Source organism: Corvus brachyrhynchos, unplaced genomic scaffold, assembly GCF_000691975.1.
Source record: "Corvus brachyrhynchos isolate BGI_N302 unplaced genomic scaffold, ASM69197v1 scaffold11, whole genome shotgun sequence".
Taxonomy (NCBI): domain Eukaryota; kingdom Metazoa; phylum Chordata; class Aves; order Passeriformes; family Corvidae; genus Corvus; species Corvus brachyrhynchos.
In genome coordinates this window covers 306,186-319,561 of record NW_008236965.1, presented here as the reverse complement: position 1 = coordinate 319,561, position 13,376 = coordinate 306,186, and the positions used below count along the sequence as shown (strand labels likewise).

Genomic DNA, 13,376 nt, shown 5'->3' with positions numbered 1-13,376 from the left:
GGCTAACTAACATACACATTTCTGTGGGAGGCATGGGTAAATTGTGAGAAGTATTTGAAAACAAAGTATTTAACCCTTACAGCTAATGGAACTCGATTTATTACTTTCTTTAGGGATACTGAAGATCAAGCAAGTGATCACAGCTGTTGATTCCTCATTTCTTGAATTTACAGTGTTGAATTTCCCAAAGTTTTATTCTCAGGACTAGACTTTACTTCTGTTTTTTCTCTCTCCTGCAGACACTGCAGCTCAGTCCTGGGAATGGGAATTGAATCCCCCTTTTATCTTTTTGTGGTTGATTCCCTGCCTCCCCTACTAATTTATAATATAATAATATTGGTGCTTCTCCTCTGACTCCATGCCTGTGCTCTCCAACTGTGTGGGAGCTGACTCCACCCCAGGGGATGACCTGATGGACACCACATTGTGTCCTTCAGTGCAGAGCAGCATAGCATGCCCATGTCCTGTCAGGGGACCTCACTGTGAATGTCCGAGAGCTCCCCGGGTCACTGGAGCACAGGGGCAAGAGAAGCACTCTGACCCTTGCAAAGGAGAGGCTTTTTTACTTACAGGTGTTTGGCATGACCTTGCATCTCAGAGCCATAACTCACCACTAGCAGTTTGGTGGTCAGAAACTCCCAAATCTGTTGGAGGAAAAATTCAGTCCAAGATCTCTCCACATATGCAGTAAAGATGATAGCTTGAAGTGCTATGCAAATGAAGAACTGTTTGTACTGTTCTGAAAACAACAACATTTTCAGAAATATATACTTCACTGGGATTTTCTGAGGGCTAATCTTTGTCAAATGTCAAGCAACCCTTTTAGTTTTGCAGCTTTAATCTTAAAAGCTTACTTTAAAAAGTCTTGTCCATAGAGCACACTTTAGGGACTAACATGATGTTAGCGAAATCCACTTTTAGAAGTGGTAATTTCTTCTATTTTTTTGTACACTGAGCTCCAACAAAAGAGATTTTATACCATGTTCATTCTCTGTGGAGTGTTTTAGCAGTTGCTTTTTATGTATTTTTATTTTCCAAGGACCTTCTCTTTCTGCCATTCCCAGTTTTTAAATGACTTTATGAAAAATGTATCGTATTTTAACTGACAGAGTGAAAATGAAAATAACCATTTACAAGTATCTGCGATCAACACATGTCCTGGTTTCCTTCTAGCTTGCACTCTGTGACCTTAAAAGCTATTTGTATCAGAAGAGATATTACTACTGTATAGAAATCTAAATACATGAGCTGACTTCCAGGCGCCCTAAAATCAGTGGAAATTTTCTCATGATTTTACCTGGGACAACTTTCTCCTTTGTTGTACTGTTCCTGCTCATCAAACTGTGCAAGGATCAGTCCCCAGGCATGGCAGCCACAGCAGCCACAGGGAAGGTGGGGAGGGGAGCCACTTCTCTCAGTAGTGCCCATTATGATCCTGCCTTAGAGTGAACAGGAGTCTCAAAGTGACCAAAACAGCTACTTTTGACTTTTTTTTGCCATTTCAAGATCTGAGAGGTTCCAGTGGATATGTAGATATCTGTATGCCAGTTTTAATTTATGTTATGGATAAATCCAGAAGTCTATGGATGACAGGCTAAAAACCATTGGACATGGTCAGATAGACAAAATTACTTAAAAACTTCCACACACGTTGGTGTTACAGGTTCCAGTTTCAAAGGAAAGAGCATGTGGTACAGCTAACAGCAGAAAGAGTTTTCAGGTATCTGCCACTACCATTACCTGGGTACATTTTTAACTTTTTAAATTGTTGGAAGTTTTTTTATCAAAGAATTGATATGTAAAGGTGAACACTATCTTAAAAGAAAAAAAAAAAAAGGAAAATAGAAGAAATTTTATGCTAGCAGGCTGGCAAAAATAAGTAGCAATTGAAGACAAAATCTGACCAAATGTGTTGTAAATAGTTTTCTAATGAAATTTGCATAAATATCCTCTCTCACAGCTATGCTGACAAGAAGTCAAGCTTTAGGCTCAAGAAAAAAAAGAAGGCTATAGGCAGCTGACAGCTAGAAAGCGAGAGCTTTGTTTAAGAACTGATATGATGAGGTTCACAATGACCCTTGGTGCCTTTAGGTTCCTTCACCTACAATATTGGGCAGGAGCTCATTGTGGTGTCCTCAGTCTTCTTCTCAGCTTTCTTTGCCATGGAAACCTTGGTGAATTGAAGGAAGCCAGGGGCCTCTATGCAGCTCTGTTACAGGGAAGGTAGCAGGGCCCAGGCCTGGCAAGTTACGCTTTTGGTTCTGAAAGTGGCAAAGTGGCTGCTTTTTTTATTTCTTTCTACCACATTGCTGAAATAAAGCAAAGTGCTCCTAATAAGATTAAAATGTGCTGCTTCTGAGCTCTCTCGGTTCAGGAAATCTGGTTTGGATTTGGTACATGACAGCTATACTGTTTCATGGCTGAGCTGTTTGCCCTTTCATGAGAGATGAGTTTCTACTTCTTGCTGAGGGGAAGCAAATCAATGTGCAAATTAGGAGACTGATGAAACTGGTTCTTCCCTGAAGTTTCTGTTGCACCTGGGAGTCCTTATGTAATCATGATGTTTGTCCTTGCTATTATTTAACTGCAAAAGACCAGCAGGGTTCATGGATGAACCTATGGGAATTCCCAGATAATATCTGGTATTATTAATATAATATACTATATTATATATTAATCCAGGAGAAGAGCAGGTAAGAAATACTTGTTAGTCATTTCCTGGGTTTCATCCCAGCAAAACTCTTAAGCAGCAAGGAATGGCAATGCTTTGAGATGCTTCAGGTTTCTGTGTGACTAAGTTATTAACTTTCAAATGTAACTTTTACTATTGGTTTAAGCACCACCAAAGCACTTGTGTTAATGATTATGCTATGCAGGTATAGCTAGACTGAAATTACTGCTGAAGTTAGTGACTTTGCAATTACTGAATCTTCCCTGGGGACGCACAAAATAAGTTTGCAATAGCAGTCTCACCACTCATTTATATATTCTTATTGGCTATTGGCAAATTGTGACGATAAGAAATCCTGTTCTATGAATATCAATTTCAAATTCTATCAAAATCACCTTAGAAAAACGCAGCTCTCTTCTTTCTAAACATTACTGGTTACAAAAAGGGATTTTTCTCTTATTTAATTACAATTTTATTGCTGGAAAACTGTTTCTTTTAACTCTTCTTGTTTATGCTATTTATTTACATCTGAAATGCAATTCAAACAATAAAAACTCAATTTATGTCTCCACTGAATATGGGGTTTTGTAGATTCTGTGCATGAAATGTGCTAATTCAAAAGAAAATTCCTGCTTTTTTTCCTCTCTTCCTATTTCATAGCTTTTAAAGTGCATGTGTACTATATGATATATATATCTCTCTTAAAAAATAAAATATTACCAAATCATCTTTATATTCCAAATGAAGAGATTGTTATAGGTTAGAAAGTTCAGATGCAAAGTAGAAAAAAAAAAACCTACCATGCAATTCAACATTGCTCACTCTGCACAAGGATATGAATTATCATGAGGAATGTTACATTTAAAAAATACTATGCCATGGAAAAAATTGTGTGGGTAGTTCTTAATTTTTTATTAACATTAAAAGGGCTTGACATTTAAAAATAATAGAAAATGTTACAGTGAGCTTCATCAGCAACAGCAAATAGTGTGACGAAAAGTATAAGTATTTTGAAAGACCTAGGATTTGAGCATTTTGTTCAACTAAGCCTTAAATTACATTTTTTCATTGTATTAAGGATAAACACTATCCCAATGTATATATTAAATGTGGCTCCCACAACAGTGAAGTAAATACAGGTTAAGAAATGCCATAATTTTGAAGCAACTACAGTCTCTGAGAAATTTTGAAAGGTTCTTTGCAGCCTTTCCTGAACACAGAATGTTTTTTTAAAGACAAAAGCTTCCTGTGTCAGTTTGGCTGCACCTCCCTGCTGCATTTGGAAGGATCCAGTCTCCTATCTCCAAAAAGTCCCTGTGAAATCCTGAAACACTGAGTTAAATCAGTGCATTGCTCCTAATTCCTGTATGAATATCCTAGTACTTAAGAGGAGAGCATGTGCTCTGCTGAAGGAATCAGCTGTCCAGTTCCCTGTTGATTGGGAAATGAAAGCTCTTCCCAGCCTTGCTGGCTACACCGAGCTGTGGAGCACCCTTGTGCATGGTCAGCTGCCTCCAGTGCACTCAGTGTTACTGAAGGCACTGCAAACTACGCTCAGGATTTCAGGATGCACAGACACATGGGCTGACTCCATCATCTAGGTCTTAGGGCTTCACTGAAATTAAGGTCGCTGTGAAATGCAACACTGTAGGATTTCTCCTTGTTTTGATCTCTTAATCTGTGTTGTGCTAAAATGTATCATGCCAGCTAAAAGTCGGAATTTGTCACTGGCTTGAACATGGCTGATAAAAAATTACTCTATAAAGGTTTTTTTATTTTTTTTAATTTTTCATGTATATATATAATTTTTCTGGCTCCCATTAGCAGAAATATCTTCAATGTTTAAGTCTAATAAACCCTCACAGGCCCAAACTGCTGACTTCTTGCAGTGCAACATGGAAATCATTAGAAAACACGTACATCTATAATGCAAATTTGAAGTTAAATCTGTTCAGTGGTCCCTGTAGAAGAGGAAATTTTGTCTTTCTTTATGTAGGCACCAGCTTATCATTTCATGTGTAGCTGTTAAGAGAGCATGCATACAGATGAGCTCTTAGATGTCTGATAGCAATTTACTTACCCAAAGATCCCATTTGCATGTGACAAAGTAGATTCATACAGAGTCTGGGTTTCATTTTATGCTTACATTGAGCCTTTAAGTGACTGCTGCTGAGCACATCCTTGGAATAACAAGAAGCGTTTATAGCTTCATCCCCTAAAAATTTATATCACTTCTTCTGGATTAACATTGTAGAAAGTTACAGGGAGTATGATAGCATACTCTGCATTTGGATGAGTATCAAAAGGAATGGACAGCATTAAAGAATGCATATTCCAGTGATGCAACAGGTACTTTGGCTAAAATCCTGGGCCACCAAATGAAGTAATCTTTCCATGTGTTATTAATGAAGCTGAGATTTGACCCTCAGTGTTTGCCCCTAAGGTCTATCTAAACCTGTGGCTGAGTACAGCTCCATGACCATTGCTCACTTACAAACTTCTCACTTTGAACCCCATGTAATGGTTGAAATGATATGACAGTTTCTAACTCACAGTCTGTTTTGCCTGGAGTCTTGCTGTAGCAGTGGTTTGGGGCTGACTGAATCATTTGCGGACTGAATGCACCACAGCCTGAGCACAGGCTGCATTTGATCTCGTTGTGATGAACTAATCCAGAGCTTCCACATGCCTGATGCCTGAACACATCTATTCAGATATACCCTAGACCCCAACCATTCTTTGCCCTACAAATACTAATAAAACCAGGAGGGAAAGATATTTTCCCTGCAATACAGGATGATGCAGCTGTATTTAGTGGAGATGCTGGAGCCTCCATGATATGAAAAAAGTGTACTTTGAATGTGTCATAGCATGAATAATTTCCCCTCCAAGTAAGATTGTGCAAACCATCTTAACAGACAATACTCAGCCTTTAAACCAGTTTGAATTCTGCATAATTTCTTAGTAGTACAACCAAATTTGTTTTGTCATCTGCAAATGAGCATCGTGCACATGGTTCCTCAGAAGGGAGAGAGGACTGTTCAAGATTACCACCGCTCAATTAATTTCATTTACACTCTTTGCATCCACCCTACAGCTGGCAGGCTTTTCTAAATAATGCTACCCGACTACAAAAAGGTGCAAAATGAAGAAAGGACCAGCTCAATGAATAAATGAAGTCAGCACTGATTGAATATAACATTACTTATGACACACAGTATTTAGAGTATTCAATCAGATCTCTTTTACAAGCAATTGATATTCTCGGTAGTCTGTGCATAATGTTGTCAAGAGAGTTAGAAGGATGTTAACATTTCATTACTCTTGCCATTGATTTTCCTCTGCTTTCTTCACAACAAAAGTCAAAACGTGACCTCTTATTCCACTGAATTAGTTCAAGAGCACTTGGTATTATTGACCTCCTAATGAAAATTAATGGTGGCTCTTTTGATTCAGTCTTTCAAGTACATTTAAAACACAGGCATGGTTATTTCTCATATTGAAGTGAAGTAACGCACAGTTAAGTAATGAAATGTACATTAATGCAACATTAAATTTGCAAATTTAAATGCACAGAATTCAAGACACTTAAACTGCGTTATCAGGAGCTGACGCTGCAAAGATTTAAGCTTTGCAATAATTTCAGACCTGGAGAGCTAAAGAGTTTTACAAGGAATTCTATACGTACAATTAGAGCATTTCAGCCCCAGGTCCTAAATTTACAGTAAAATTCTGGCAAGACTGAAATGCTTGTACTGTGCAGCAGAGACATTTGCACATTAGCTTAGGAATTTCCATGCTCTTCTTTCCCCTTTTATGTTAGAGAAGAATGCATACTCTTCACAGTGACTTTTGACTTTTATGCTATGAGCTGTCACCCTGCAGTTGAGTGGATTTTCTTCATCTGGATTCTTACATAAACTGACTTCTGTCTATGGATATGGACCCCTCCTTCCCTGCATCTGTGTAACTAAGGATTATGTCTACCAGGTGAAACAGGAAATCTGAACGGATGCATATCTGTAGATTGGGTGAAAGCTTGCCATTTAATCTAAACCATTTCCTATTCCTGGAAAAGTCTCCCGGAAGTAATACCTGGGGAAATATCTGGGAAAACTGCTAGAATAAGGAATAAACTAACTTAATTTCTGTCTTTCCTTTTTTTTTAGACTATGATGCATATCTATCTTATACCAAAGTGGATCCTGACCAGTGGAATCAAGAAACTGGAGAAGAAGAAAGATTTGCTCTTGAGATTCTACCAGATATGCTGGAAAAGCATTATGGATACAAGTTGTTCATACCAGATAGAGATTTGATTCCCACAGGAAGTAAGTAATGTCATTATCCTCATGTGGTTTTGAAGGAGAAAATGAGTGATTGCAGTGATTGTTTTAGTCTTGTTTATATACCTACTTCTTCAGAATGTCATCTTTTCTCCCATGTTTTAGAGAATGGTGAAGACACCAAACATTAATGTGCATTTCCCAGATAAGAGGATTATTATTTAGTAATTGTATTGTTTTAATTGAAGGTAAAACAGTGCAGAAAGGGCATGCATAAGTAAAGGAAATGAAAGAGACTAACATTTTTCAGTTTTTTTAAGAGCTTGCATCTCTAGGAATGAATACTGAGTTCTTTCTTTTCAGTTCCTTAGATTTTGTTTGGAAAGATATCCTTGATTCTGAGTATTGCAGAAATTCAGATAGGATGGAAAAAGTTGTGTTTGGACTAAGACAATGGCTGAGTAATAACTTCTACACCAGGCAAAAGTAGTGAATTCTGTCAGTGTCCACTGCAGACCACTGTGTAGTGGATGTACTTGATCATTGTCAGAGACTGAAACTAGAATTGATTCCAGCTGGTACAAGTAGATCTTTTTCATGTTTCTTTCACATATTCCAACATAAGTACAGTAATGTTTTGTCAGTTGTTGTAGTATTCTTCATGACTTCAGTGTAACCACATGGACACTGACTAAGTTCAATACCTTTAATAAAAGATACAAGAAAGGATGCTTGGTATGGACAAAGCACAACATACAACTTCAAACAATCTCATGGATATTTTTTAAATCCACCGCAAACTAAACACTAATTTACAGGAGACAACACTGTTCTTATGAATGTGTGTGGCAGTGCCATGAAAGCAAAACAGAATCTAAGCCTACCAAACAATTTAGAGTATAATTTGTGTTTGAGACTGAGGTCCTGAAGCACATGGCTGCTGCTCTGTTGTCTAACTGGGTGACTTTGCCTTTTTAAAGGTAAAAATCATGATGGGCATATTTGTTCCAATAGTGATATAGATGATACAAAGCCACAGCTCATGAACAAACACTGACAATTCATAGCACGTGTGGGAATAGATGTTTTGCAGGATCACAGAATGGTTGAGGTTGGAAAGGGCCTGTGGAGGTCATCTTTTTCCAACCTCCCTGCTCAAGCAGGGCCATATAGAGCAGGTTGCTCAAGACAATGTTCTGCCAGGCCAGCTTGGCACATTTGCCATTGATGTTTTTGCATACTTCAGTGAGATCTTCTGGGAACAGGGATTTGCCTCTGTTTTTTCTCACCAATGTATGAGAGCAGACTGTTTTCTTAGATTGTTTTTTGAGCAATTGTTTTGTTTTGTAGCCTACATTGAAGATGTGGCAAGATGTGTAGACCAAAGCAAGCGACTGATCATTGTCATGACTCCAAGTTACGTGGTAAGAAGAGGTTGGAGCATCTTTGAACTGGAAACGAGGCTTCGAAATATGTTAGTCACGGGAGAAATCAAAGTGATACTGATTGAATGCAGTGAACTACGAGGAGTTATGAACTACCAGGAGGTTGAGGCCCTAAAACATACCATCAAGCTCCTCACTGTCATTAAATGGCATGGACCAAAATGCAACAAGCTGAATTCCAAGTTCTGGAAACGTTTACAGTACGAGATGCCTTTTAAGAGGATTGAACCCATGACAAATGAGCAGGTTTTAGATGTCAGTGAGCAGGGGCCCTTTGGGGAACTGCAGACAGTCTCCGCAATTTCCATGGCTGCTGCCACCTCCACTGCTCTTGCCACTGCCCATCCAGACCTGCGCTCCACCTTTCATAACACATATCATTCACAGATGCGCCAGAAACACTATTATCGAAGCTATGAATACGATGTACCTCCTGCCGGCACCCTGCCGCTTACCTCAATAGGTAACCAGCACACCTACTGCAACATCCCCATGACACTAATAAATGGGCAGCGGCCGCAGACAAAAACTAACAGGGAGCAGAACCCCGAAGAGGCTCACACAAACAGTGCCATACTGCCCCTCTTGCCACGGGAGACCAGTATATCAAGTGTCATTTGGTGACCGACATGCAAGGGGCTGTCAACCCCCTTGAGTAGGAGCAGAGTCTGCAGTCTGGTGCCTGGAACTACATCCTCGACTGCTGCTGTTAAACATGCATTACAATCGATAAACGAGGAAAAACAGGGTCTTGTACATATGTTTTTGCAATTTCTTTGTAGCATCAGTCTTCCTGTTTTACCCATGTCTCTTCCCATTCACATTTTTGACTTTGTTTTATATGTCATTGGAATTTGTATATTTACTTTTTTTTTTAAATGAAGAGACTGCTGTATAGATAGGAAACTTTTTTGCTTCATTAGTATAGTTTTAGACTTTTTGTTTGTTTGTTTATAACCTCTCTTGGGAATGCTTGGACAAAGCTATGTTGATATCAGAAGCACCATCCATTTTGTTGGCCTGCCTAGTCTGATTCCTGAAGGCCATGCCTGCTGCAGCTCACCTCTTTTGGAAAGTTTTTGTTCTTAGAAGGACCCCATCGCTCACTGAGAGCTCCAGTTTCATTTCTACTCCCGTAATGTGCACTGCTCCTTCCCTGCCCTTACAAAGACCCTCATTTGGGGTAACACTACAGTCTGATCATCTAACATGTAACTTGATAGATACCTGTCAAACAAAAGAAGATACCCAATCTGTATCAGTTGCTTCACGGTAGTCACTACAGAGTGTGTAGAAACTAGAGCCGGTTTCGTTTTCACTTTCTTGGGTTTGGGATTTTTTTAGTTCTTATTTTAAGAATGAGTTCGTTGTATCCCTTTTATAAATATAAAAGCAACCCTATTTTTAACATGTCCTGGAAAGTATTAATGTGGTTGTGGATTTTATTTTTTAAGCACTTAATTTTTTTTTTCTTTTCCAACTTTCAAAATCCTGCAAATAACATTTGCAAATGTCAGGCAAGTAAGACAAGTGAGGCAATAGGCACTGAAGTGCAGAGTCCTGCTGATATGTACACTGATGACTTCCAAACCAAAGGGGAATAAAAAAAGACAGTATTGCAGTTGGTTTGTCACGTTGTATTATAGAAAGTGTTATTTTCAAAAAAACCATAAGAGCAAAACATTATTTTCCTGTGGGTTTCAGAGTCCCTTGTATTTTAATGTTACAAAAACTGTATTTGCTTTAAAATGATATATTCAGGACGAAGAAATCTTCTTTCATTTGGTTTTAGCTTGTAACGATAAATAAAACTTTATTAATTTTCACACGAATTCAGTAAGAACTCAGGCAGAAAAAATGACATGATTACCAGAAATATAATTGTTTTCAGAATAAACTTTATTTATACAAAATTAATATTTAAATCAGACCTGGAAGTATTAAAAACACTTTATTCACTTTAATGAATAAATAAATTAGTTTTATTTTTATGTATGATTCTATCTTTGAGGAGTTGCAAATAATGCATGTACCATGGCTGACAGGGAAGAAAAAAAGCCCACCACTGTGTTTACATCCAGACATCTTTAAGACAACTTAAATGAGCACCTTGCTCATATTTATGTCTTAAATAACAGGAAGTCCTTTCTGGTTTTGGAAAGAGAGAGGAGTGGTGCAGCTCTGCAACATACTCAGGCCAAGCTCTCTGCTAGTCCCTGCTGGCAGAAGCAGAGGAGCTGGGGTAGAGTTACAGGTTGCAGCACACTGTCAGAGAGTCATGGGTTTGATTTACCCCCACTGAATCGTAACTGGTGTCCTGGCAAACAGACCTTAGAGTCTATTTATGTAATTAATTAGCTTTAGATATTTTTATGGCAGCTGAATGATATCAGCCAATATAATGGATATGTGGGGTTTGCTCATCATGATTGTCACAAACCAGAAAAGTATATCCTATAATATTTTGGTCTTCTTAATGAGAAGTGAGCGGGGAGACTGCAGTTTGGGGGATGTTTGTGGGAGCAATCCAGAACTGACAGTGTGGGATGAAATGAATGTGCTCCTGTTGTGAAAGTCAAGAAATCTCAGTATCTGCATAAGAAGAAAATAGACTTTTGAGGTGTGCACCGATTTTCATTTGCTTAAAATGTTTATTTCTCTGAGATTTAGCTCAAGTCCTTTTCTACAATCTGTTCTTTATTATGGTGTCTCTGGACATGTGCCAAACATCCACAAAATAGAAATTAGGCTGCCAAGTCACATAAAATTTTAAGAGAGCTTTGCATTTTTGCTTCAAGAAAGCTATTATTTATTTGCTCTTACAGACACCTGTCAGGCACTGATGGCATTTTCCTTCATTCATCTGGATGCCTGTCCTGGTTTCCACTGGGCTGAGAGGGGGAGAAGGGGAGGGGTTGAGCGAGCGGCAGTGTGGTACTTATTTTCCATCTGGGCTTAAACCACAACAGTCCCAAATACCCAGGATCCTCTGAAAGCAATGCATTATTTTTTTTCCCCTTTACATGCCCTGGTATAAAGACTGGGATGTGGAATAAATGTAAGATGAAATTATCTGACCACAGTCACATTTAGACAATTGGTAGGTGTTTCCTTAGCCACATGGGAAGTACTTTTCTGTTCCTCTACTTTTAGTGTAGATTTAAGCACTTTGAATAGCATGATTCAGGGATTGACAGATACTATTTGATACTCACACTACTTAAAGAAAGTTTTGCTTATAATGTTTTGTCTTAATATTAAATATAAGAAAAACAAACAAAAAGAAAAGAGAAACAAACCACAAAACCTGAAATAAATGGAGAAGCTGTCTGTGGCTTTAGAAACATTCCTCCTAAGTATTCCTCTTCTGTGAACAGCTGTGTGGGGAACAGAGAAGGAAAGTGTTGTGTGTTCACGTGCTCTATGCTTGACATAAGTTCTGTTGGAACACAAAAATAAAATGGAAAAAAAACCAAACAAACAAACGAAAACCAACAAAAACTGTCATTGCCCTAATTCTTAGGCTCCATCATTTTTTATGAAGGTGTTTTGGTTTTTGACAATGCAGCCTGAACTGTGCATGCAATAGCCACATATAAGGTTTAGCCATAAGCAAATAGCACTTTATTTTAAAAAAGGCACAGTGTGATGATCAGAAAAACTTACTCTGCCTGGTCAAAAACTGGGTCTGTATGTGGATTCTATGCACGTGAATTATCCAAGTGTGGTGCTCTGTCTTTATAAGGCTCTCTCTAATCAGGGTAGTCCGTGTTATAAAAGGACTCTGTTGCACAGCTTGTGTAAATTCAGCATATAGGTTCTCCAGACAGCATACATAGCTGGACAGAAATAGGAGACTGTATAGAAGGCAGCCAATTATTTTGAAGGCAAAATGCATTGCTGGGTCTGATTCTGTTCTCAGTTGCAGCACTATGATTTGAGAGTCAATCTAATAAATCTGAATGAGTGTATGATTGATTTGTGTGGGAGAAGAAAATTGGAAAAACAAAGAGAAAAAGAATTCATATTTGCAGTCTGTGGCAAGATGAAATCTTGGCTGCAAGGAAAGGAGCACCAAAATGCCTTTTGAATTTTAGTGCGGACCCAGTTCTCACCTGGCAGCCAACATCAAACACCTTCAATATGATCTGGTTCAGAGTTAAATATTGTTAGGCTTAGATACAAAGTAAGATTTTTCTATTACTGCACAGCTGTGAAAACCATGTATATGTTACATAATGGGTGATAATCAGCTTCAAAATAGCCAGAAAGCTTGTTATACCCGCCTGATCAAAATTCACAAAGTTTTATTTGGATATTGTGCATTAATGACACATTAAATTATACATAAAGCAGTGAGATTTGGGGGAAAGTGGCCTAGTAAACAGGAGTCCTTAATTTTTAAACTAAAATAACAAAAAAAAAAAAAAAAAAAAAAAAAAAAAATAAAAAAACCCAAGGGAGATTTAATTAAAAATAAAGTCAAAAACAGCATGTGTTTTAAACAGTTTCTAAGAATTCCTGCTCAAGTCCCAAAAAGGGGACTGGGAAGCATCTTTTGTATTACAGGAGACATTAGTAAAAAAAAAAAAAAAAAAAAAAAAAAAATCAAGTTAGTAAACCTAAGGAGACTTTAATTAAAATCCAAAGAAAGAAAAACCCACCATAGTAAAGTAAGCTCAAAATAGAACAGAGGCCAATGAAGAATAAAGGGCAAAATACCCACTTGCTTTTTGACTGTATTGTGGTTTCTTTTGTCATGCAAAGCTCTGTACTCTGGCTGACCTACATCAAGCAACTGGCTTTTTTGGAGGCCATCCAGACAGATCAGCAACACAAATATGTCCCTGTATGTCTAATACACTTCCGAATGATTTTGTACTTGTTGATAGTCTAGCACAGAGAGATTTTTGTTTGTCTTCTGTTGTGATCAAGAGGATGGCAAAAATCTGTCAGCACTAAAAAAACCTCTGT

At 38.0% G+C, this 13,376-nt stretch overlaps 1 protein-coding gene across 1 annotated transcript in view; it reads left to right on the top strand.

The window, feature by feature from the left end:
• The window catches only part of IL1RAPL1 (interleukin 1 receptor accessory protein like 1), a 694,687-nt gene extending 681,836 nt beyond the window's left edge, over positions 1-12,851 (top strand). Inside the window, exons 10-12 of the mRNA XM_017728403.1 lie at positions 6,024-6,031; positions 6,840-7,002; positions 8,308-12,851. Of these exons, the coding sequence (XP_017583892.1) occupies positions 6,024-6,031; positions 6,840-7,002; positions 8,308-9,026 (890 nt within the window). The 3' untranslated portion in view covers positions 9,027-12,851. The remainder of the gene's footprint in view (positions 1-6,023; positions 6,032-6,839; positions 7,003-8,307) is intronic.
• Positions 12,852-13,376: the final 525 nt, after the last annotated feature.